Here is a 26365-nt window from a genome sequence, read left to right on the forward strand (position 1 = left end):
GCCCACAAGTAGTTCACAGAATTCCCTGTCCTTCTTTTTAAGTCCAGCTAGAACCCTGTCCCTCCCAGGAAGCCACCCCTGCCACTGTGGTGTGCTGCTCTCGCTTGATCAGCAGGGCAGCTAAGAACTTCTGTAATTCACTGGCATGTTTCCCGAGTGACCTCTGCCTCCCCAGTGGAACTATGGGCTGAGAATGGGTCTCCCCTTTATACCCTCCTTCATCTTCCCATGCAGAGACCAAGGCCAGCCATGTCGTAAATCATAATACTGCCAAGAGAACACTTATCATGACGAGCAGTGAGTAATGAATAGAATTGTTGAATTACTATTTGTACACCTAAAACTAACATAACACTGTATGTTACCCATACTGGAATTCAAACTAAAAAAAATTTTTTAGGGGCGCCTGGGTGGCTCAGTCGGTTAAGCGGCCGACTTCGGTCAGTCAGTTAAGCGGCCGACTTCGGCTCAGGTCATGATCTCGCAGTTTGTGAGTTCAAGCCCTGCATCAGGCTCTGTGCTGATGACAGCTCAGACCCTGGAGCCTGTTTCAGATTGTGTGTCTTCCTCTCACTCTCTCTCTCTCTCTCTCTTTCCCTCTCTCTCTCTAAAAAATAAACATTAATATTTTTTTAATAATTATAAATTTCAAAATAAATAAATAAATCATATGACTTCCTCAAATCCCATGTGCTTCTGGAAACCCACACACCCGGAGCCAAAGTGACTGTCATTAGCAATCTCTGCTAACCAAGGGCTGGCCTCTTCAGGTACTTCTTTGGAGTGTGTTTCAATATGACAGGGACCTGCAAATTTTTCGGACGTAAACTAGTTCTCCAAAAGGGAGCTGAGTAGACAAATTAGGCAACGCGGGGCACATCAGGGCCCATCCAGCCCTGATTGTGTGTGGGCCAATGGCACAAGGGGCAGGTTGAAGAGTAATACCAATGTCTGATGGCTACCTCAGAGGATGCCTCCCTTACCACACCGCCCTCACCCGCCCCTGGAGTCCAGGGATTTTGTTCACATCAGCTGGTCACCATCAGCCTACAGCATCCATGGTGTAACCAATTTCATAAGTCACTACTTGATTCCCCAGGTGTGTGTTACATGGTCAGACCAGTGAGGCATCCCTTGCCTTTCTTTCATTTGGAGGTAGAGTCCACAGCCCCTGCTGGTCTCACAGGTTTCTCTCTGGACCTTGGATCAAGGTTGGGGTCAAACACGAGTCTGAGTACCGGTAGAGCAGGACCTTCCCAATTGTTTTCAGTATATACCACCTGATGGGCATGTGTTCAGAGGAACAGTCAACAAAAGCTCCCAGGTTCCCTCTCTGGGTAGGAAATGGCAAGTCAAACTCTCCTGTCCCTAAAGCACACGTTTTGTCTTAGGATGTGGTCTTTTCTAATGTGCACGGAGACCAGTCCAGGAGAAAAAAACCTGGTACTACACTCCTCTTCCACGGCAGTGCCTATGAACTTGGTTCTTTGTGTCCAACATCTGACCCATGTCTAATGTTTAAGGTGAAATCCTGTTGAGGGTTCTTGAAGATGCCCAGATTATAGTCACAGGGTTCTATTTATCCCAAGATGTATTTACCTCCTTGCAAAGTCTAGATGACTATGCAGGTTATGAATTTTCCGTATGTAAACCATGGTGTTTTTCTTAACAGACTGTGTTCGTGTAAATGTTCAGCAAGTTTACCCTTTCCAACGATGCCGCTGCCAGGGCCACCCCAAAGCCCTTCCACACAGGGTCACAGGAGGCTGTCCTGGAGAGGGCGGACAGAATCACTTAATGCCTGTTCTTCCAAAACCAGCACAAAGGCCACATGGTCCCTATGCACTATCAACTGAGCTCTTCCTGCTTCGAAGTTCACTGAGCAAGGAGCCACCACGTGAGGTTACAAAACCTTTTTATCAACATTTGTTTCCGAAAAGAAGGGAAGGGAAGGGAAGGGAAGGGAAGGGAAGGGAAGGGAAGGGAAGGGAAGAGAAGAGAAGAGAAGAGAAGAGACAGAGAAGAGAAGAGAAGAGAAGAGGAAAGGGAAAGGAAAGGGAAAGGGAAGAAAGGGAAAGGGAAAGGGAAAGGGAAAGGGAAAGGGAAAGGGAAGGAAAGAAAAGAAAAGAAAGAAAAGAGAAAAGAAAAATACCGTACTGGCCCTGTGGAAGGCCAGGTTAAAGGTCATGGCCAGTACGGTTCTAATAGCGGCAAGTGTGACAATCGTGTCCCTTCCTGATGACTGACACGACAAAGTAAGGAGAAAGGAGTCACGGAGGGAAAACTAGCATTTGGGGAAAAAACAGAAACAAAAACAGAAACAAAACACCAGGCTCTGGTGGCCAACCAACCTCTGTTCCAAACCTGGTTCTTGCATCTCTTACTGTACGTCACCCTTGGAAAAGTAACCCGAGTCCTTACACGCAGGTGCAAAATGGAGCGACTTCTGCTTGTGGGACCATGGCTGCGCCTTGGCCTTCGTGCCCCGTGCACAGGTTTGTCCTGGCTCCCTGCTCAGTCGGGATGTTTACGGGTGCCCAAGCAGCCAGGAACTTTCTTTTCACAGTAAATACGTTCAAATAACTTTTGGCTGCTGCGGCCGGAGCTGGTTGCAAATTATTCCGCACCGAAACGAGCTTTTCATTGCATTTTACAAGCGAGGTGAGGGCGGGGGCACTCAAGACCTATAAAGGCACGTACAGTGAACGGGTTCAGATCCTGATGCCAGGGCTCAGAAAATGACTCACCGACCGGAGTTCCTTCTTTGTGGCTAACCCGGCACCAAGTGCCCAGCGTGGTGAGTCACCGAGAACAGTGGGCTACAGTCAGTTCTAGGTTATCAATGTCGGCGCAGAAAAGCAAGTCCCGGGCTGTGGTAAACCTAAGCAATTCTATCTGGAATGCATTTTATATGTGCACGCGTGTATTTTTTTCTTGGCCGGAGACTTACCTTCCTAATGATGTTCCCCTTAGGCTATCATTAAAGTTAGCCCGCGCTCCCCAAGCACACACCGCCGACAGCAGGGGGAAGGCAGCCCGTAAGCGATGGGGGTAAGGTCGGCCTGGGACCAAGGGTTCGAAAACACACAAACGTGCGCGGCAGTAAGTACGTGTCTGTGCGCGCACAGGATTTCCAGCTGTGCCGCGGGAGAAACACGGTCCACGGAGTGGCAAGGAAGGTGCTGCAAAACTTCCCCAGCCACCGGAGAACAAAAGCGTAAAACCCTTCAGAAAAGCATCTTGGCCTTGAGCCTACCGGTCGCCTTTCATCAGCGCTCGCCGGGTATGCCTGAGGCGCGGCGGCCTGTTCTTTCCAACAATCCGGTGCTTATTTTTTCGGGATGCCTCGCCGATGTTTAAGAAGCGTCCCAAGGAGAGTGAGATGTGCACTTACTGCCACGTGTTGGACACTCGTGCTGCGAAACGGAGTCCTGTAGAGTCTACGGACCAATGCTCGAGTCTCTCCAAACGCTGATGGATAAAAGTGCAACTTTACACGAAGACTGAACCCTGACCCTCGTTTGCGTATTCGAATGACTCCTTGGCAATCGGACAGACAACTTAAGGCTGACTGGGAAAACCCAGGTACGCGTTTCCGGGACGCTCTCCTCTCCATCTTTGCATGACGGCGGCCGCTGCTTCGAGGCCTCTGGGCTTGAGGAAACTTTTAAGAGCACGGAATCCTAGGGGCCCCTGGGTGGCTCAGCTGGTGAAGTGTCGGGACTCTTGGTTTCAGCTCAGGTCATGATCTCACGGTTCGTGGGTTCGAGCCCCACATCGGGCTCTGCGCTGGCGGTGCGTGAGCCTGCCTGAGATTCTGTCTCTCCCTCTGCCCCACACCTGCTCTCTCAAAAATAAACTTAAAAAATAAGTAAAAAAGAATTTTAAAACGTATTCTAATAGAGTAGGAATCATTCCCAGGGTACATTTCCTTTGAACCATTCTCACACATTAACAGTGGTGTTCATGTGCGGTGTTCTAAGAGGATCTTCCCAATTGCTTTGGCCAGTCAGTACCTTCTTCACTGGTGACGATATGTTAACAAACTACCAGGAACAAACTTAACGTGAACAGACAGCATCCTAATGATGCACTCCAGGATTGTAGCACTATCATGACTGTTCCTCGTTCAATTCGACACTTGTTTCTTGAAAAAAAAAAAAAAAATCACGTAGATCCATCTGGGCCAAAATAGTCAAAATCCCAAATGGGGTACCACTGAGAAGCCATGCCTTTAGAATAGGAATCTGTATCTTTAGGGATCCCTCCTCTCAAAGGTAATTAATTAAAAAAAAATTAGGACACTATATGCTACCTTCCATGTAAAAAAGAAAAAACAACAACAACAAGGAGGAAAAAACCTCTATTCATACTTGCTTGCACATCACGAAACGTTGGGAGATATATTTATAAACCAACTAATAAGTTTAGAGTGTGGGGGTAACTGGACAGATTGGATGCAGGAACGGAAGGGAAACTTCCCCTGTATACCTTTATGTAGGTTTTGGTTTTTAAACCCTGTCAAGTATTAATTACCTAATGAAAAGCTAAACTAGATAATTTAAATATTATAGGGATTTGCCTGATGGATGGCCTGGAATTCCTAGATTACTGTATGTTATCTCCCAGAGAGTTTTCACATTTGTAAGGACTTCCAGAAGAAAGTAACCGGAGGAGGTTAAAAGTGGAAACTGAGCTTGTACAATAAAGTGTATCCCAGAATGCAGAGCTACGTTTCCCGCCCACCCCCCCCACGAAGAGCTGAGTTGGAAAAAATGTTCCCAGTGCTTTTTTTTCCTGGTTTCGAAAAAGGCAGGAAAGTTGTACTTGGTAGTTTGGCATTTGCTCGAGGGTGAGAAAGCACACGCAGGCCTCCTGTAGCAGATCCGGTTATGAACGTACTGCACCCTTCAGCTCTGCAAGTGGACACATTCTGCAGACGCAGAAGGCCAAGCCGGATTTTGTGTGGCATCACCTACATCTATTTTTATGCTGGTTCTAGAATCACAGGTGGCAAATTCTACTTCATGTGAACTGTTAGGTTTCTAACACCGAGGGAGGAAAGTTTTAACGTGCACATCAGTTCTCTGTCCTTTGCCTTTTATCAAATAATAGGTGCTGATTACAGACTCTTTCCTGAAATGAAATGTACATCTAAGAGTCGTTAAAATGTTTTTTTCTTAAGGTACAAGAGTGGTGAAGTACTGGGAAAGAAAAAACTTTCAAATGACTTTGTAAAACACAAAGTCACATGCTATTAACGGAGACTCTGGAAAAGTCAGGTCTACTAACAAAGCTTTTATTCTACCTCATACTCTGAACTCTTAAGATTTTAAAATATTCAACTTGCCTTTATTCTTTTTTGGTGGGGGGGGGGGGGGAAGAGTGGGGTGCAACGGTGAGCCTGCCAGCTGGTTAGAAGCCAAGAGTTATCCAGTCAGATCTGAATGGAAAAATCTATGATTTGTTTATTCCATAGTTCAAGTTCAAAAGCAAGAGACAATTTAAATAATAAAAGGGTAACAGGGAAAAATGCAAAGAAAGAAAACAAATCCGTAAGAGTCCAGAAGAACCTTCAAGAATATTTAATTCGGAAAATGTTATTGGTGTAGAGAACTTGACTGAAAGAAAACAGCTGGGCAGAGTTCAAGGTTTTAAATTAAAAACAATCTAACAAGGTCTACGGGGATAACTCTTTGAGCCACAGTTTGGAGACCAGATTCATTTCTAACCAAGTAAAAGTAATAGCAGTCTAAGCTAAAAAGGAAATTCCTCACAACTGAGGTAGTTACTAAGTATCAGCACACTTTCCAAGTTCTCACAAGGCGGCTGAGCTATTTACAATCCATTCTCCTCATACATAAATGGAGCACCTTTTCAATTTTGTCTTCTGTGATTTGTTTTAAAAAAAAACAACACTTATACACACCAGCCAGAATATGCCTATTTTATTAACATCATGCTTTAATAAATAACTGGCTACTTCTAATAAAATTAAGCCTCTGTTTACAACAGCCCCCAATATTCCATTTGACCATTCTGCAGAATTTGGTGTAAAAAGTTGAATGAAATGTAGACCCTGAGCTATCAAGTAATTATGTTTCAATATAAAAATAGAGAATTACTCTTACAACTGAAGATTGAACAAGAACACAAACCACCTCTCTGTGGGTTTTAGCTTCTGTGGAATCGGTTGGGATCTTAATGGCTGTCTAGAGCAGGAAGAGACTTGCAGAATTTTCTTTCTGAAGACTTTCGGGACCTCCTTCTTAAAGTGATTTGTTACATTCTCATAGTTTTATGAGCCGTCATTTGTGAGGATACAAGCAACGGGTTCCTAAGGGTCACCGCTAAGATACCACCGTCTTCTCAGATCTATCTCCTCTCTCCCATCCTCCTCCAAAAACAACATCACATGAAAAGATTCCCGACACTCAGATTCCCCCCCCCCCGCTCCGGTGGACGTCTTGGCTGTTAGGGTGGCACAGCGTGGTGAACCACTGCCAGTCCTCTGTCTTTTTCATCAGAGAGGCCTGGACAAGAAGACTCAAGCAGGACACCTTAGAAATCTTTTTTACACAAACTGGAATCCAAAACCAAATGCAAATGCACAGACACAGACTTTTTGAATGTTGACAGCTATCCCGTGAGCCCAGGCTGTACCCTGGTTCTGACTAGCCCCCAGACAGCTCCCTCCACTATATGGCTGGGTTTGAGATCCGGCACACCATAACGGGGGACCAAATGAGCTTATCGGTCACTTATTTCGGCCATCGGGGTACCAATTCAAAGCAGGTCAGCGTGGACGTGAAGACCAGCATACAGCGGCTCGCTAAACTCGCCCGGATAAAACACAAAAAGACAAAAACCCACCCCCGAGCTAAGTGTGAACATGTGGTAACTGGGACACCCTGAATGCCTTCTATATTTCCAGGGAGAGTGTATTCAAAAGAAACCTTCTTCTAAATGGGCCACACTTTAAGTGTAAACGGGTTTAAGGAAAGGACCGATCTGTGATCTTAGTTTGTGTAACTCAGTTCAACCAAGATGGGTATAGTCTGCAGTCTCTTCCGGTCCCTGGCCATAAACGAAGCATAGCCTTCTTCTTGTACTGATACTCGAACACACCGAACGAGTGTTTCAGAAGCCCCCTGTACGGCCTGCGCGATCTGCCCTAACTTAGTAAAAAACAAAATCACATCCACTCGTCTCCAGATAAGGCAACTAAAACAACAGGGATAAATGGAAATTTCACTGCTTGTTGGGCTTTTCCTTTTAATAAGATAACATGTACAGCTATTTAATATTTCAGAAATACGTACATGTTACATGCCAAGAAAGGACCCTGGTTTTCTTGTAAGAAACAAGGTGAGATCATAATTGAAGGAAAAAAAAAAAACAACCCACAAACAAAAAGAAAAAAAAAAAAACAACAAACAAACAAGAGTGATAAAATCACAAATGCACAACTAACTACAGTTCTGTACCTACACTGTTAGCCACGTTTAACATGATTCCAGGGGAGCAGGAACTGACTTGACATCCAAGTCCCTTTTCCCCGCAAAACTGAATGAAAACACAAAGTCAGCCTTTTGGAAACCAGTGGCCACATAGTAAAAACTGTACATCGTTGTCCATTCATTTAAAAAGCAAAGTCACTAGGATGGTATAAAAGTGATAACCGGTGCCTCCTTAACTTTTTGACGGAAACTTTTTCTCGACAATTAAGAATTATCTCCACTCTCTCTGCATAACCAGGAACAAGATGCAGGAGACAGCGAGGAGGTAGGGCTGCGCCCCAACGCGGGCACCGGTGTCGCCGGTTTTATCACTGGCGCTCTTCCCCGAGTGGTCAGTCGCGTTGTACTCCAACTCCGAAGGGCACTGCTGATACTCACAACCACTGCCGCTTCCCTCTCCGCTGCTCTCATCGCCTAGTGGTTAAAAAAACGGAACAGAGGTTTCATTCTGTTTGTTCTCGTCACAAGGCGCCCAAGGACGAGGTGTAAATCTCAAACCGCGACAAACGCTTACTGATATCAAAGAAGTCCACGTCATTCCCGTTGTACGCGTTCTTCATTTTGCTGGTCATGACCCGAAGGGCCATGATCTGACGAAGGATCAACATGTCCGTTTTGCTGGTGTCGACCTGGACCTCTGGGTTATTGCCCTGGTTGGCTAACCCGTTCCCCGTCACTGCGAACAGGTATCTGAAATGAGAAACGACCCTGTGAAGATGATCAGTAAAACAGAAGGTCGCCAAAGATCACCAGAGAGAATCCTGCTTGGAGTCTAGTTATTTCCGCGGAGGGCGATGCCCCGGAAGTTCTTCCGCTTCTAAACAGCTTGGATTTCTCCTTTTCCCGGGCAGGCATCTTGTTTCTCCAATTTGATGGGAACCTTTTGGAAAGCAATGGAGGTTGATGGCTCAGAGTCAAGTGCCGATACGGAGGCTACGGAGCAAAGTTACTAAGTGTCTAGGGGGAGGGACGCAAGACGTCACCCGAGAAGAGCACGAGACCTTTGGAGAACTGGTGCTTTAGGAGGCGAAGCTGGTGGGCAAAGACCCACAGGGACCGAGTACCATAAAGACGAAACTACTGGAACGGCCTGAGCCCTGGCTGCAGCCCTCACGCGGGGTTGGAACCGCCGTCACAGACTTTGGGCCCAGTACTCTTTGTAAGTAGCCGGGTGCCTTCCCGATGCCTACGGGGTAAAGCCCATTCCTCAGAACGTCCAGAAGACTTCCACGTCACTGCTACCTACTGTGAGATGCTCCAGGATGCCTCCCTCAACTGACAACAGACAGACCCCCTCTGGAGCGCTCCCGGGGCTGACCTGCTCTTGCCTCTCCCGTTCCAGCAGCCATCCTCGTTGCCATTCCCAGCGGCCATCCTCTCGTCATTGCAAACGGTGCTGGGCAGAGAGGACCAGAACTTTTTGGCCTCTTTCAGCTTCTCCTTGACATCGGTAACCTAATGAGGTGGGGGGGGGGGGAAGCAAGCGCTCTGTAAAAAACTCACGGCCACCTAAACGTGTGTCTTCTGATCATTTCTAAAGTAGCTCCAGAGTGCTATGTAATTCATTTTCAACTTGAGTCACAAGACAGAAATGCAGATCAAATGTATACAGAAAAGAACAAGATCACGCCCATGAACTAAGAGTCGAAATGCAAGCTCTGAACAAGTTGCCCGGATCCGCTGCCCACTCGACCTCTTTATTACAACTACCAACTGCCGCCTGCCAGCCTCCGTGCCCTGTAGATACAAGGAGAAGACACCCTCTCTTCCCACCAGGCTTTTACACTCTGGCTCAATTATCTAGAGCAACCCCTCTGTGAAAGCGAGTGCCTGTCATCACGCTCCCTCCTCCTACTGTATGCACAGCCTGCTGCCACGTGCTCGTACTTTCCGACCATCCCAGCGCTTACTATACACCCTCTTTGTCACTTAAACCTGGGATGTCGGCTTCTCCCTCTTTGCTGGGGCTGAGAACGAGGATGAGTCTTACCGCGTCCCTATGACATGCACAGCGATGGGCGCACGGTACACGCATCACATTTCCTAACTACGTACCGACTTTATGAGCTAGAAAATCAGAGGCAGATTTATTGACATCCACATGCAAGTTGCTTGAGAAGTTTCACCTGAAAGACCCGCACTTGAAAGCCTTCCAACTAAAAATGCATTCGGAGCAAATGTTTTCAGTTCTTTGCCATTAAACGCGGCCGTTCCTGCCAAACTGCTCACCAGTCGGTCCAAACTAGTGCCGGCTGCTGTGGTTGGGCGTTCCTCAGGGTGATATGGTCTGAAGCGAGCGCTGAAGGCACCTTCAGAGATGGAACGGGAAATCCGGCCGGCCGGGAGGGGCTTGGGAGGTCCACACCCCTGGAAAACCTGCATTGAGGCAAGCACGAGTCACATTAGGGGAGTCGTGTCCCAAGCTGGAGCAGGGGAGGGGCTCTGCCCGTCCTCTCCAGTGTCCTGCCTTCAATTACCTTCTGGGACACTTGCACACTGTTCTCTTGCATATTCATAATAGCATCGGAAATCTTCACATCGATGGGGTCCATGACCGATTCGATGTTGAAAGGGCCCTCGAGCCTCTCCGCCACCATCAGCATCGCGTCTAACGTGACGTTGGGGGAAGAACAATACAGCATAAACAGTAAATCGTCAGTCTGGCCTTGGGTCATCAGTGTGGTTATTTTACTGTCTCTCGTTTCGGGGGGGGGGGGGGAGGAGGCATGCGTCATAATTCATGTTTTTGTTTCTTTTTAAAAAATGTTTTATTTATTTTTTGAGAGGCAGCATGAGCAGGGGAGGGGCAGAGAGGGGGACAGAGGATCTGAAGCGGGCTCTGTGCTGACAGGCTGACGCCAGTGAGCCCGACGTGGGGCCGGAATTCACAAACTGCAAGATCATGACCTGAGCCGAAGTCAGTCGCTCAACAGACTGAGCCGCCCAGGCGCCCTTTACAGCTTTTTCTATTACACCGAACTGCTTTTAGTCACTATGCATTGCTAGCTCTCTAAAATGTGAAGTGGCCAGGTGAATGCTCTATTCCACAGCAAGGAAACCCAATCAGGAATGTTCTATTATACTGATTATTCGTTCCTTCGTGTGTCAGTGGCTGTCACTGTAAGGCTGTCCGACTCAAAAACGCAAATCTGTTAAAATCCTGGCGTATCACTTTCTTGCTTTCCTTTTTGAAATGAAACCCTTTCAGATCCCTGAGTGCACACCTGCAAAGTACAAATGACAGTGTTCCTAGGAATTCTAATGACTTTTCAAATAATGACCTTTTGAAAAATGCAATTTTGTGCGAAGATAAACTTCCCATTTCAAACACAAGGGCCTCGAGTTAAAGCAAAAAGATGTACCTCCTTTTTGTTCTGGTGAAAAGACAACACAAGGCCACAGTACACAGAAAGCCACGTGCTCACAGCGTGAGTCTTCACGGATCAGTCTGCGAATTACTTTCACATTCTGGAGGAGTCTAGAAGGTTTCGGCACACACTGACTCTCTTAAAATACGCTGTACTTGTTTGTCTGCTGTATGCGTTCGTTGGGATTATGAGGCTTGGTGTTTTCAGTGTCCTCTAATTTTCACCAAGAAATGTCAGGCAAATTGGATGTCCGAATGGGAAAAGGACACTCCTGACAAGCAGGAACTTTTCAACTTGTTCTCTCCCCTTTCCACTCTAGTGCCGAAAGCACGGCAGAAGGGTAGGTAGGCCCACGTTATCCACAGCCTTCAGGCAGGCCAAGGACAGCTCCTAGAAAGGAGGGCTAGTTTCCTGAAGATTATTATGTGCCCTTTTCAAAGAAGGCCGCAGGCCACCGAGTGGATCTCCTACCTAAACCTTCCAGTGCAAAGGAGTTTTAGCATCAGCATATCAATGACACCAAATTTGGTCAACCTTTCACCTTGAACCTAGGACAAATACAACACACCGTTTTAAGGCACGGGGATCATTGCTCTCAACTGCAATGGCGATGTCACAAACCACAGACAGATTTCCGTGAAATGCACTTTTTTTTTTTTTAAGTAATAACAAATGAAGTTTCAGGTTGCATTGTGGTAAGCGCCAATAAAGTGACGCTTCCAACCTCTAAGCAAAGGCTGCCGGCATGAATATACCATTGTCCTAGAGGAGGAAAAATGCTTTTGATGTGCTAGCAAAAGGAGACTTTTGTAAACAAGTGGAGCACAACTTAAATGTGTTCATCATTGTCAAAGCATCAGGGCTGGCACGTACAGAAAGCACATTCTTCGCCGAAGAAGTCGCTTGCTCCAAATAAAAATATTATGAATAGACAGATAATAAACATCCAAAATGCAGAGCTTTAAGCAAGAAAAAAACCCAGCGCGTTTTGAAACTACTTATTCCCCTAGTGGCGAGGAAAGGCCAGATCACTAATGTGTTTGTGAAAGACTGAAAGGAAACATAAACCCGATTCTTCTGGCTGTTTGGCGTCTTTGTAAACTCTGGGAATGGAGGGAAGCCGGGCCTTTGTTGGGGCCGGTGCCATGGCGCTGGGCGCTGCGCGGCTGAAGAATGCGCGAGCTGCCTCCCACCCCCGGGGGAGTCACGGTCGGCCGTCAATGAGGCTCTTCCGTAGGAGCCCTGATGTAGAAGCCCCAAGAGAGATCCAAAGATAGTTGGTTTGGTGTTTTTTCTTCCGGCTGGTCTAGGCTGCCGGCCTCTGATTTGCGGGGTATCTGACTGGTTCCTGCCTCCTGCCAGCCACCCTAAGACCCCAATACAAAATTCATGCTGACAGCAACGTGTGACATGAATAAGGCTGGCTAGGAGTCAGATGACTGTTAACGCAGCTACAGCAGGTGATGGAAAACGAGGCGCAACCAAGCATCACTTACGCTTTTCCAGAAACTGACTTTGTTTCGGGGGGGGGGGGGGGGGGGGAGGGGGGCGGCGGTCGGGGGGTAGTATTTGGCTGACCTCTTGAACCAACCTCTTCCAAAACCAAGTCCAGGGTGCTTCAAACTGCTTGGATCCATCTGGATAAAGGCTGACAACACTGTAGATGCAACTCAGGAGAAGGAAAAGGAGGACGTGGCGGCCAGAGGGCAGATGTGGAAAACCTATGCTTAGTGTCTCCAAGGGTCTAGACCAACTGCGGGATTTCAGTGCTCAGGTTATTTGGCACTGGGTCGGCCCCGCCCCATCAACAAAGTGTCCCCTTCGCGCTAGGCAAAGCGATTCCTTTCACACTGTGCCGCCAATGATCAGAAACCCACACCTTCGGCCTCATGACTGACTGGGAGAACAAAAGGCAGTTTCCCCGACTTAACCCCAAGATCTGATTTAAAGAAGTGGGGGTGGGGGGAAGCCCTTGACCATTCATTAACTGCAGCCGTTTAAAGGGGAAAGCAAAATTCTTTGCAAAGAAAGGAAAAAAAAGAACTTATAGCTGAGGCATGTAAATTGGGAGTGAATTCCACAACCACAGAGCAAATTAAACCCTGGTGAAAATTCATACAAAAAGCACAGGGGATGAACAATGTCTATTATTCCCGGCCTTTTAGACAGAAAGAATAAAATACCCATTAAAAATTAAGTTTAGATACCATTATACACCTCATCCCTCCAAAAAAGGATCATTCCAAATAACTGAGGAAAATTGATTCAGAAATCCTATCGATTTCCACTTGGGTTTAATTTGGTTTCTTGAAAGGGAACAGATGTAATTTTTAAGACTCTCAACAAGAATAACAGCAGCACCTCAGCCTCACGGTACCTGGCTGAAAACATTAATTAAGCCAAGCCAGAGGACGGTTTTGATTTGATGTGGGCCCTTGGAAAAATATTTTGTTAAAAACGGGGGAATTTGTGTTTTAATGCCACGAGTTACAGTTTCTGCCAGACGTGTTCGAACAAAGGAATAGTGCAAGGGACACGCCCCCCTCTGCACCTTACTCCTAACGGATCCGGACACAAGTTGGCAAAACTAGGTGACCGTCACTGTACGTCGTTGGTACCGTATGGCGAATTCTACTCCTTTGCCCCGAGAACTAGTACGTGAGGTGTTATAAAGTAAAAAGGCTAACCAACATTACAAAAATGAAGTTAGCAAAACTGAACTGCAAATGTGGCGTTCGGGTGTGGGGGTGAGGGTGGGATTAAAAAAAGAGAGAGGGAGCAAAAGCATCAACTTTAGATCTGGAAATGCCACGAGCTTTGCTTGCCATGGGAAACAGTCGAAAACAACGATCTCCCCCCTGGCTTCATTCTGGGCATGATGCGCCATTTGTCCGCGTGTTGCCTTCGCTGGTCTTAGGCCTTCCCTTTCATGGGATTCGGCTTTTCTGCATGTAGATTTTTTTTCCTCAGGTCTTCTAGCTTTGAGCTATTTAGGCTACAATTGTGCCGAAGTGCTTAATATTCACGTCTTTTTTTTTTCCCCTGTGTCAGTGTGCTCAAGAATCTGCTGGAGCCAATTTATTGATGCATTTTCAAACAGACTTAATATGGTAATTAGCTCTCATGCAGACTAGAAAGCATTCTCTCCCACTCCAATCCCCCCCCCCTCCGCAAAAGTGCCAGCAAATTGTATGCACTTAAGTTCTGCAATTACACAAATGTGACTGGGGGCTGGGGGAAGAAGCGAAGTTTGCTTTTGTCAGCTGTTAGTATGTGTATTCGGTGCCACTATCACAGGAACGTCCATACTGATGTCTTAGGACTAAGCTATGCATGAAAAGCACATCAAGGGAGTCGATGACTGGACATTGAAATTAGCTTCACTTGTCCTTTCCCACAGATGTCGATTAACCCTCTCAGAAATTGGGTCCTTCGCTTACATGGCGGTCTGGATGCCGGGCTTCAGGTGCACGTTGAGAGTGTTTACCTCTAAAATGACTAGATCAAGAGCCCCTCCGTCCCCACCAGAGCGGTCTGCTTCTATCAAATCCTCTACAGAAACAGAACTCCTAAATTCTTACAACTGGATTGCACTTCAAATCCCCAAGGAGTATCCGTCCAGTATGCAGAAGATTTGGTCACAGTGTGACAGGTGTAATGATTCAAAAGCTCAGCCAGTGGGGTGCCTGGGTGGCTCAGGGGGTGCATTTCGGCTCAGGACATGAGCTCATGGGTCGTGAGATCAAGCCCCGCTTTGGGTGAGCCCGCTTCTGTCTTCCTTCCGCTTCTGACGGCGCCTGCTTGGGATTCTCTCTCTCCCCCTTTCCCACTCAATTCTCTGTCTCTCTGTCTCAAAATAAATAAATAAGCATAAAAGAAAAAACAAAAAGCTCACTCAGTGATGGCTGTACTCCAGCATCTACACGGACACAAACCTATCGTGTTTAACGAAAACTGACCTTTAGGAGGAAAATGTCAAAAAATCCCATTCTCATTATTAAAACTTGCTACTCACCGTGTCTAATGTCTTCTACAAGTAAATGAACTTGTAGAACGGTATGAACTCTGAGTACAGTCAGAACCCTGGCAGACAATAAATACTGAACAGAACTTTCACAGATGACAATTACAACATTCCATATGGCTGGCGTTGAGCTCCCTCCAATGACACAAATACTTCCCTCGCTTACTCACCTATGAAATTGTTCCACTCAAAATCAAGATCCCCTTGGTGGGCCAAACAGCCTCTCATAATGTTTGAGCAGTAGTTGTAACATGGCTTCACGGTCACGAGCCCCTGGCAGTGGGAGCAGTAGACCATCCTCAACAAGGCGTGGGTACACTGGGCAGTGGGGTTCACCTGGTTTGGGAGAAGAGAAAGACAATGGTGGGGCCAAGATAACACAGAAATCCCAAGTCCATCAAGCTGACCCTGAAGGTTGGGCCACAAATTCAACTTGAGAATGAGTTGTGACAGACCATGCTGAGCGGGCCTGGCCTGCTTCTTCTAGAGGAAGATTAGATAAAAGGAAGGAGGGAGGCTGGGAACAAGGGTGGAGGGAGGGAGGAACAGGGCTTAACCTTAAATCATCAAGGTGCATGGATTTCCCACCCTGTAGACTCCCATTCTTCCTCCCTCCCAGTCCTTTTCTCTCTTAAACACACTCACTCTCTCTCATTTTCCATGGCTCGATTGTTTCAAAGTCCTCTTACAAGTAAATCTCCGGGATCGGCCACGAGACACAGCAGAGGTGACCTCCTCCTGCCCGCCATGCCTGGCCTGGGGTGGCCTCTGCCTTGCCAGACTGGGACCCCAGCGGATCTTCTTCTCAAACATACAGACCACAAGACTGTCCTTTGAACCTTAATCCCCCAATCAAGGTTTAGAAGGGTACCCAGTCTGTACTCCATTCTGTGCCAGTAGCTATGCAGAAGGGAAAAAACAACAAATACTCTACAGACGTGAATCTGAGTAAATGTAAACGTGGGGTGAGGCGGAGGCCTTCCGAGGCCCGGGAGCAGTACAACACAGTGTTCAGGGAAAACCTGATGGAAGAGAGGAGGCTTCAGTTACATTTTGAAGGAAGGGTTGGATTTAACTGGCCAAATGAAGGGACACCATCCAAGCCGGGGAGAGGGAAATGAACACGGGCTGTAAGAGGGCGTACCGAGCGTGTGGGGCTGAGGAGGTGCGGGGACTAAGACTGAATGCCAAGGAAGGAGGGTGCGTGTGGCCAGGGCCTGAAGGCACATGAAGAGCAGGCGACTAAAGTTCATGACGAAGGGGAATAGCAAGGATGGAAACGGTACCCAAGTCAGACTGGGCTGGCCGTCCACTTAGTGTCTGCTTTATACTTATTTTTTTAAATTTATTTTCTTTAAAAATTTTTTAGTGTTTATTTATTTTTGAGAGTGTGTGGGGGTGGGGCGCGGGGCAGAGGCAGAGAGAGAGGGAGACACAGAACTCGAACTCACCAACTGTGAGATCATGACCTGAGCCACTCAAGTCGGACGCTTAACCGACAACCACCCAGGCGCCCCAACTTCTTTTTTTTTTAAATGTTTATTCATTTCTGAGAGGGGGGGGGAGGGGCAGAGAGAGGGAGACAGAGGATCTGAAGTGGGCTTTGCGCTGACAGCAGAGAACCGGATGTGGGGTTCGAACCCACAAACTGTGAGATCATGACGTGAGCCGAAGTCAGACGCTCAACTGACCGAGCCACCCGGGAGTCCCTCCTCTTTCTACTTCTATACGGTGATGCTGTCTGAGGCCCGCAAGAGCTGGTTCCACGGGCCATACGTTTTCACCGATGCTTAGAAAGCGTGGCTAGGCATCACTCGCTGGCAGCTGCCCAAAGGTTCCCATCTTCCATTCTCTCTGCCCCAGCCTCGGCTTTTCGGGGTCACTAGGAGAGGATTAGTGCATCCTTCTCGATCTGCACACGTGAACTTTACACCAGCGCAGGGAGCACATGCTGGGACCCAGGGCAGTCTGGCCGCGCACTTCACCTCCTCCGCAGCGTGACTTCAGATGCCGCTTATCAACAGTCCCCTTAGGAACAGGAACCGGGGCAGAGGTCGGGGAGCAGGGGGCGGGGGGGCTGGAACTAGCAGGAGAAAACCTTAACACCTTTGGGCTCCTACCTGATGTATACACACACACACCCTCTTATCTTCACCAGACCTCTAGCCTAAAAGGGGCAGGGCGGGAACATCCAAAAACAAGGTGGTACCCGTTTACGTTAAAGTCAACATTCCCGATAAAGAATTAGGACTTTTCCAAAGTCTTAACCAGGCCCATGTTAGTCCTTTTAATTATGTTTTAATGTCCAGCGTAATCTTGGCTCCCCAACCAGTCCGGATAACTAAAAGTTCATTCCTTTGAAAGTCACAGGCGGTTAAGACTTAAACGCCTGCCCTCCCCACCCCCTCATTTTGTGGATGGGCAAACAGGCCTGGAGAGAGGAGGTGGCTGGACGATCCTGGCGTCACAGAAGTCAGAGCTGGAAGGGGCCTTAGAGATCACAGAGTCAGGCTCTCACACTTAAGAGATAAGAAAACCAAAGCCAAGCAGATTAACTGACTTGCTGATAGTCACCCTGTACATCTGATTCTAGAACTGCACCTGACCAAACATTTCCCAGACGGATCATGCTTCCCTGTTCTTCTTACTACACACCAGGCACGAAACTCTCAGCTGGGGCATCAGTTGCTTTCCTCTTTAATGATACTGCTAGACGCCTGTATTTGAGAGACGTAAAGAGTCAGAATGTAAATCTCTACGAGAAATCACAGAATAGCCTATGGCGTTTGTTGAATATTATGCTTAAGAGTTAACAACGTTGGGGCGCCTGGGTGGCTCCATCGTGACCTCACAGTTCGTGGCTTCGAGCCCTGAGTTGGGCTGCGCACTGAGCCTCGAGCCTGCTTAAGATTCTCTCTCTCTGCCCCTCCCCTGCTGGTGCCAGCTCTCTCCAAAAAAAAAAAAAAAAAAAAGAGGAAACAATGTCTCAGTACAAAAACATGTAGAAAGCTAAAGTGCCAACAAATAGTTACTGAGCACTTATCTCAGCGGTGGGGATTACTCTGGAATGTATTTGTGATAAGGTACCGAGGCCGGTAGGAATCTGTGTTGGAATATGGAACTTGTTCTAGAAGGCACACAGACATTCCAAAATGCTATGGGTCTTTAGGAAATAAGCAAAATTGAAAAGCCCAAGAGTTATACTCGAGACACAGTTTTTTCCAGAGAGACCTTTTTTTCCTTCTTTTTTTTTTTTTTTTTTAAACTCTAGGACGTGGTCCGCTGTATTCTTAGTTCCACCGTAAGTCAAATCTGGGATGTAGCAGATCTTGTAGTACAGTTCCCTAACACAGGGACATGTTGGCTCGAGTTTGAAAAACAGAAACTGAAGGAAATGACACAGTAGAGTTTTATTAAAGGAAGATTATGAAGCTGGGTTTGGCCGACTTTTTCCATTTCATTCTCTGGCTAAGCACTGGCTCATGCTCTACACAGGACTGGCGGTCTAACCACTAAAAACGATCACAAGGAACTGAGCTATAACATGCTCTGGAAACGCTAAATACCAGGACTGAGGAGAGGTGGCAAAGTTCTAAGAAAACTGCGATGGGGAAGCACACACACAACAGCCATGTTGGGGCAAATCGAATGGAATCTTTTGTCTCACAACCATTAGCCAGACCACTGTGAGGAACTTTACATGAAGGGAATTCAGACCCTGGGAAAACAAAACCCTTGTGTGAGAATGAGGCCCTGGTATAGAGGAGGGTGTTAACACAGTCAGGAAACGGAAAGAAATAGGGGTCCCCTGTAATGCTCATCCCCACCCCCAGAGGTAATAGCAATAATGTGACCACTCCCCAGGCCTTGGGTCCCCCTCTCACCGGCCCAACCAAGCTCAGGATGGTGAACCCAGAGTGCCAAGGAGCAGCTCTCCCTTTGGACTCTGGAGTACCCGGGGGAGAAACAAAATGGAGTAGATTCCTTAACGCCCCTCACCCATTTAGCTCATCCCCCCTCCCATAACCCCTCCAGTAACCCTGTGTTTGCTCTCCATATTTAAGAGTCTCTTATGCTTTGTCCCCCTCCCTGTTTTTATATTATTTTTGCTTCCCTTCCCTTGTGTTCATCTGTTGTGTCTTAAAGTCCTCATATGAGGGAAGTCATATGATATTTGTCTTTCTCTAATTTCGCTTAGCATAATACCCTCTAGTTCCATCCATATATTTGCAAATGGCAAGATTTCATTCTTTTTGATTGCCGAGTAATGCTCCATCATTGTCGTGCTATATGCTAACTTGGATGTAAATTTTTTTAAAAAAGGAAACAAAATGGATACCTATCTTTTAGAATCCTCAAGAGCTTCATTCTGGGACTTTATTTATTTTCAACGGAAATTCAAGTTCATTCACATTCTCCTCCCTTGTAACCCTCAAAATCAATGACTTCTTGAGTCCCCAGATAACTTACTAAAGTAAGTACTTAGTAAAGTACGTTTACGTCGAGACCCAAGTCCAAGTGGTAGATTGGGCCACATGCAGAGTGATAAAAGGGGTAAACTATACTCCAAGGGCTTCCTTTGATCCTTGTGTTCAGCACCAAGGGTCTGGGGAGCTCAGTCGGTTAAGTGTCCGACTTCAGCTCAGGTCATGATCTCACGTTTGTGGGCTTGAGCCCCACGTCGGGCTCTGGGCTGACAGCTAGGAGCCTGGAGCCTGCTTTGGATTTTGTGTCTCCCTCTCTCTCTGCCCCTCCCCTGCTTCCGCTGTCTCTGTCTCTCAAAAATGAATAAATGTTTAAAAATTAAAAAAAAATGTTCAACACCATGGTTCCTTTGGGTTACAACTCTTGACCACATTTGAGGTTTTCCTTTGGTTTAGAAGGGTCTGTTGAACTCTGATGCCACTAATTTCAGAATCCTAGGGGCTGGGGTAGGAGTGGGAGTAGGGGTTATGATTACTTTGATAAAAGGCACGTTTTCTCAGACCTCTCTTAGAGGAGTTACTTCTCAAAATGGTATTTAGAAACAGAGAAGGGAAAATTATACATTCTTCCCTTTCCCCTTTGAGCCACTAAGAGAATGGATCAATGGGCTCAGGAGGAAAAAGCTTATTTAGCATTTATGGCTTCACGATCATGAAGGTCCTGATGTCAAGGCTGAAGAGTAAAATATTCTGCTCTATGTCAGAATTACCTGTCTACTGATAGCTTTTATTGGATTTTATTAGTACGTAAGATACAGTTATAGAGTACTTACTAGGTGCCAGGCTCTGTTCCGAGTACTTTACGTGTCTATTAACTCCTTTACGCCTCAAAATAATCGTATGAGAGGAGTATTATCATTTCATTTCACAGATGAGAAAGCCGAGGTCCAAAGAGTTTAAGGGATTCACACATGATCGTCCAGTAAACGGCCAAGCTTTGCATGCGGGCATTTTGGTTCTAGAATAGGTACTCTCAACCTCCTTGAGTATCGGAATGGCTTCTTTTGAGTAACAGAGAACAGTGAAGGAAACGTGAGGGCAGCACGTGGGGCTGGGCCTTCTCCACAGCTCCCCAGACCCAGCACAGGGTATCCACACTCAGGGATGGGGAGGGATGTCTATCCACGTGGATCAGTACTTGACTAGATCCTTGGATGAGAGGACATACTACTTAATAAACAATAAGGACTTATTCAGCCAATGCGGTAACGTCACAATGGTTTAAGATGCCACAGGGGCGAAGAAAAAAATATATATGCCACTCACCGGCCCCTGCTCACCAAGAGTTCAACAGCTCAAGCAAACACTGCTGCACATGGAGAAAAAAAGAGCTACTTCAACAACAACAACTCCAGAAAACAATACACACATTTTACCAAAGTTCTGACGTTTTGAAAGAACTGTAGCTATGTGGCAGAGATGACCAATTTCTACTAGGAAGTGGGGCATTACATATGAAAAAGGTTTGACATTATTTATGTAAGAATGAGGTGGTGTGGGTGCCTGGGTGGCTCAGTCGGTTAAGAGTCTGACTTCAGCTCGGGTCATGATCTCACAGTTTTTGAGTTCGAGCCCCGTGTCGGGCTCTCTGCTGTCAGCACAGAGCCTGCTTTGGATCCTCTGTGCCCCTCTGTCTCTGCCCCACCCCTGCTCCTTCTCACTCTCTCAAAAATAAATAAACTTGAAAAAAAAAGAATGAGGTGCTTTGACTTGTTTACTTTGGGGGGGGCAGCATGGTAGAAAGGGGACATCATCAGGACTCAACACTTCTATATGAACTCAAATCAAAATCTGAGTTAGTGACCCATGACAATATATTAACAGCCAATTTCCAAGTCTTAGAAAATCCTTCAAGACTGACCGAGGTCTTTCTAAAGGCTAAAGTGTCTTAGGATTTTAGGAGGCAGTCTGTGTTTCATGGTAAAAGTCAATGGGAGGGAGGAAGAACCCTCATTTCCCTTTCATAAGATACTCATTCCTGCCATCCTCAGGATATACATTTGACACTGATATCTGCACACCATTTCTGCTATAAAAAGGCTTTGCAGAAAAGTCCCCTTCTCTGCAAAGACTTTTCTAATATAGATTGCGACTTTCTACTAAATAACCTCCATTTTCCAAGCACCACATTAAAAACTACTGCAAGCAGCCTGAAGAAAAGAAAAATGCTGGAGAGGAACTCTTCACGCAGCCTGGATTTCGTTTCAGTAATTCAGAGCGAGCCTTAAGCCACATTACACAGTGATGGCAGTCAACAAGCTGCACTGAAGTTAAAAACACATTTCCTTTTAGTTTATTCCAGTCCCTGACATACATTTGCTGCAACGTTTTTTTGGGTCTGCAAAGCCAATAGTACTGAACAAACAAAAAAAGATCTAGATTTTATCTGTTGCTTGGTAACATAAGCACCCAATAAAAATAAGGGGAAAATCTTTCCCAAAATTATGGTTAAAAAAAAGACAGGGAACCCAAACACGCTGTGAGACGTGACGAGTTTATTCAACAACTTCCTAGTTTTTGAATTCACTGAACACTCATGAAGAAAGGACGATGAGATGCTCCCATTTCCTTGAGAACAGGATTTTAATTTTTTTTTTAACGTTTATTTATTTTTGGGACAGAGAGAGACAGAGCATGAACGGGGGAGGGGCAGAGAGAGAGGGAGACACAGAATCGGAAACAGGCTCCAGGCTCTGGGCCATCAGCCCAGAGCCTGATGCGGGGCTCGAACTCGCAGACCGTGAGATCGTGACCTGAGCTGAAGTAGGACGCTTAACCGACTGAGCCACCCAGGCGCCCCAAGAACAGGATTTTAAAGACGTAACAAAATACATGGAATTAACCAGGACCCACTCAGGAATATTTATAGACACACTGTAGGTAAGACTGAAGCATCAGTTGTATTGACCTCCTTACAGAGGGCTCCATTTTTGTCCTGAGAGTATGCCGCTCAGTTTCCTCAGTCCTTCACACTCCTCCCATCCCATTCCCTTCCCTATTAGCTGAAGTCCTACCTTCCTCTTTGCAATCCTACTGTTTATAAAGGTTGTGAGTGAAAACAAATATTAAGTGTTGAAAAAATGTCTACACCCTGCTTCTTAAAAGCTTTTTGTATAGGGGCACCAGGGTGGCTTATGTGGTTAAGTGTTGGACTCTTGATTTCAACTCAGGTCATGATCTCACGGTTTGTGGAATGGAGCCCTCCGTCGGGCTCTGCGCGGATAGCACAGAGCCTGCTTGGGATTCTCTGCCTCCGTCTCTGCCCCTACCCCCCCGCCCACGTGCTCGCCCCCTCGTGCGCTCTCTCTCTCTCTCTCTCGTGTGTATGCATGTGCGCTTTCAAAATAGATAAACTTTTTAAAAAAAAAAGCTTTTTGTATAGATTTATAAAATTTACATTTATCGTGATTCAGGAAATGGCAGAATAATTTGAGCAGCATTCCTGAAGGGGGAGCAACGGAAATTGTTTTCAAGGCAGGACAATCATTTAGACATCACAATGTAAAGCACTGATTTCTAATTATAGCCCCTGTAGTTGGGGTGGGGGTGTAGACACAGTCCCATTATGTCAGTGTTAATTGAAACCATGAGAACGCAACTGTCTTTGGCATAGGAGCTATTAATTTGCATGGTGCATGCAACCACTTGTGCGTTATGGCAGGTAAATACGAAATGCATCACGAACCATGACAAGTACGATGGAGTAAGGAATACGGAGATGTGTAACGCCAGAGTACTCGTGAACCATTTGTTACTAATTAAGGGGACTCTTCTGAAGCTGGGACTGTGAATCTCAGTGGAGTGAGCTGCAAGGCAAGTGTCCTTCAACTAAGAAGTGACTTTCTCTTGGAGTCAGTTAAGCCTGCTGGCGCTAATGGCCTTTAAAAGGTTTCAGTGATCATCAAATCATTGCTACACGTGTAACTACAACTCTTGTGTTGCAAAAGTTAGCTGGAAAAACAGGGCATCTGCTTACACACTGAAAAAGTGGGAACATGTTTGAGTTAGGTATACAGTAACTAGTCCCCAAGACCACAGTGCTTTTCCATATTTGACTTTGAAAGACACCTTTGTAGAGCGGGTGGGTAAGGTGGCGGGCCGGAATTAGGAAATCTATCCTCCACTCTGAGACGCCTTTCTTTTCCACGCCCAATAATAATTAATTCTATCGGACACCAAAAGAAGGAATGTCTATTTCTTGGGTTGCTCTAGTTACACCTGCAGACTACCCTTTGACAGCAACCGGCAGTGGGGGGAGCCCATATGAAAAACCAGTGCTTGGGTCCCCAAACTGGTCAAGAAGCTTATCTTATTAACCAAATATAGGGTTTTTTTTTCCAGCATGTTCAATTTGGAATAAGGTTTTGATAGATCATTTACTGTCTTCCCTATACCACTGTATATTACAATTTTCTATTTCATAGTCATACTCTAGAAATTAGTGTAATAAATATTTTCTCAAATACTTAAGTATTCCTTGCAGGCTTCTAAGCAACAACATTACAGAGATGAGAGATTTTTTTTTACATATATTGTGTTTTAACTCCTTTAGAAACTGATTTGATGCCCGAGTGTCTTATTATTGTGTAATTTAAATAACATAACCCAACGTAGCTGAAGGGTTTGCTTTTAAGTTAGTCCTTAGTCTACAAGAAGCTCAGCAGGGAAGCACAACATTATTTAAAAAGTTTACGGGGCTCCCAGGTGGCTTAGTCGGTTAAGCATCCGACTTCGGCTCAGGTCACGATGTCGTGGTTCGTGGGTTCGAGCCCCGCATCGGGCTCTGTGCTGACAGCTGGGAGCCTGGAGCCTGCTTCGGGTTCTGTGTCTCCCTCCTTCTCTGTCCCTCCCCCACTTGTGCTCTGTCGCTCTCTCTCCCTCTCTCTCTCAAAAATAAACAAACATTAAAAAAAAGATCTTAAAAAAAAGTTTCCAATTGCAAATACAAACTTTAAAGCAGACATGAAAGAGCATTTTCAACCAAACAAGTGGCAAGTGATGTTTACTCAAAGTAAATCAAGCCCTACAGCTTGTGTTCACTGTATTCTCACAAAACTACGCAAATATCTCTTAGGCAGATACGAGAATACAGTGACCATAGAATACACATTAACTCTGAAACAAATTTAGGGTTATATTTAGAAAGGAACGTTCTCCAACAACTTAACAGTACTAAGGTACACAGGAAATCTCTTGCTTAAAAAAAATTCATACCAAAAGAAACATCAGAAATGGATCGTGACTCTTACTTTGAGTCACATGCTCCTTACGGCATAGGCTAAGGGCGTTTGGATCTTACATACAAAAGCCGATCTTGCTGATTTCCCACCATGAATTCTGAGAAGCAGGTCAAGAAGAATGTGACACCGGGAAACCACAACTGCTTCCTTGTCCCTACCCTGGGAAGTGGGCTGGTGTGGACAATGGCAAGCCTTCTGGCCCTCAACCTTCTCAACGGTGCCGAAGGGTCTCGAAATCACTTCTTGTTTTATCTAAAGCCTTCTACCCCAAGTGGGAGGTTCTGCAATCTCAGTTCTCTAGGGGGTCTCCAACTTAGCAAAGTTAGGCTAACCAGACTTGTGCTGGCCTGTCCCTTTACCCAAGAATCAAAAGGGGGATGGTTAATTTAAAAGCAACCACTTTTCAGACGCTTACAAAAAGGGCTTTCTCCTCCTTGACTTTCTCTTCAGCGCAAGTCTGCACACATGCACACACATACACAAGCAGGCACACACACTCATTCAAGTCACATAGCAGCGCCTGTCTGCCTATCCAGATTAGGATGAAGCCAAGGACTTGCTGAAGAAGGGCAGATGTGTGAGGTGAGCTACAATGTAAATGACTTTGATCTGGAGTCACTGTGCCTTGTTTCGGGACTCTGACGCGAGCGCCTGCAGGATTCATAATGGATGCCGGGGTTGGCAGAAGTTCAGCAATCAGATTATTCCTTTAATTATAACCACCATCCCCCCACGTGCACACATCCACCCTCCTATGCCTCAACAAATTGTTGCAAGTTGTAAGGAAAACATCAGGAGAAAAAGGAGTGAACAGAAACATGCTGGAAAGAATTGTTTCCTGCAAATGTATGGCCTGGAGATGAGAGAGAACAAACAAAACTGAAATAACGAATGCAACCAATCAACGAATCCTCGTATCACCCAATCCTAGTACGAAATATCCCATAAGCATCTAATCTTTTACGGCACACAATTCATCAGAATCTGCTCTTTGCTGGGTTAACGCAAGTTTCGTCTCTAACTAGGGTAACCATGAATCCCGGTCCGCTAGGGACAATCCTATTGCTTATTTCAAATTAGTGGCACATGTGGTCTGGGTAGGGCTGTGAATAAGCACCTCTCGGTTTCGACGATAAGCATCCTGGTTTGGACGATAAATTGAATGGTCACTTGAACTCTAGATGAACTGGGAGACAATCAGATTGATATTCCAGTTGTGTTGCTGTTCAGTTTTTATTTTGACCTCTCCTTCAGTCCCCCAAACAACCAAATGGCCTAAGTAAAAGCTGCTGACCTTATGACTGCAATTTTTTTTTTAGCAAATGGACTACAATTTAGTTTTTTCCTTTGGAGGCCGGAATGTAATGGCACCAAGATCAGTCCTCCAGAAGGTAATGTGCCCCAGGTTATTCTGTTCCTTCACTGGTATTAAGTCATGGAAGGGTAGAGGTGGAAAGGCCTTCAAATTTCGTCTTTTTTTCTGGGGAAGGGGGAGTAAAGGAGCCATAGAACCATTTCCCCCTCAGAATCTGACTCAATACTCGACTTGGCAAAGGGGAAAGCAAAGCTTCTCCGGTGCAGCCAGGAGGTGAAGTCCCCGTGTCTCTCTTCCTCTCCTCAAGGAGGCCCCTGAGACACCTTCTTAAGGGGCTTCAAAGAACACAGTCCGATTCCTTCAATTTACAAATGAGGAAACTGTAATATATTTATTCTGTCTATTGGTACTCCT

The 26365-nt window shown here is 46.1% G+C and overlaps 1 protein-coding gene across 1 annotated transcript in view; it reads right to left on the reverse strand.

Annotated features, from left to right (window-relative positions):
- Positions 1-5452: 5452 nt before the first annotated feature.
- GPC4 (glypican 4) overlaps positions 5453-26365 on the reverse strand; it is a 109659-nt gene continuing 88746 nt past the window's right edge. The window contains exons 4-9 of the mRNA XM_030306025.2: positions 15083-15248; positions 9998-10128; positions 9750-9896; positions 8839-8975; positions 8035-8210; positions 5453-7934 (exon numbers count right to left, since the gene is read on the reverse strand). Of these exons, the coding sequence (XP_030161885.1) occupies positions 7732-7934; positions 8035-8210; positions 8839-8975; positions 9750-9896; positions 9998-10128; positions 15083-15248 (960 nt within the window). The 3' untranslated portion in view covers positions 5453-7731. The remainder of the gene's footprint in view (positions 7935-8034; positions 8211-8838; positions 8976-9749; positions 9897-9997; positions 10129-15082; positions 15249-26365) is intronic.

The sequence above is a fragment of the Lynx canadensis genome, chromosome X (genome assembly GCF_007474595.2).
Source record: "Lynx canadensis isolate LIC74 chromosome X, mLynCan4.pri.v2, whole genome shotgun sequence".
NCBI lineage: Eukaryota > Metazoa > Chordata > Mammalia > Carnivora > Felidae > Lynx > Lynx canadensis.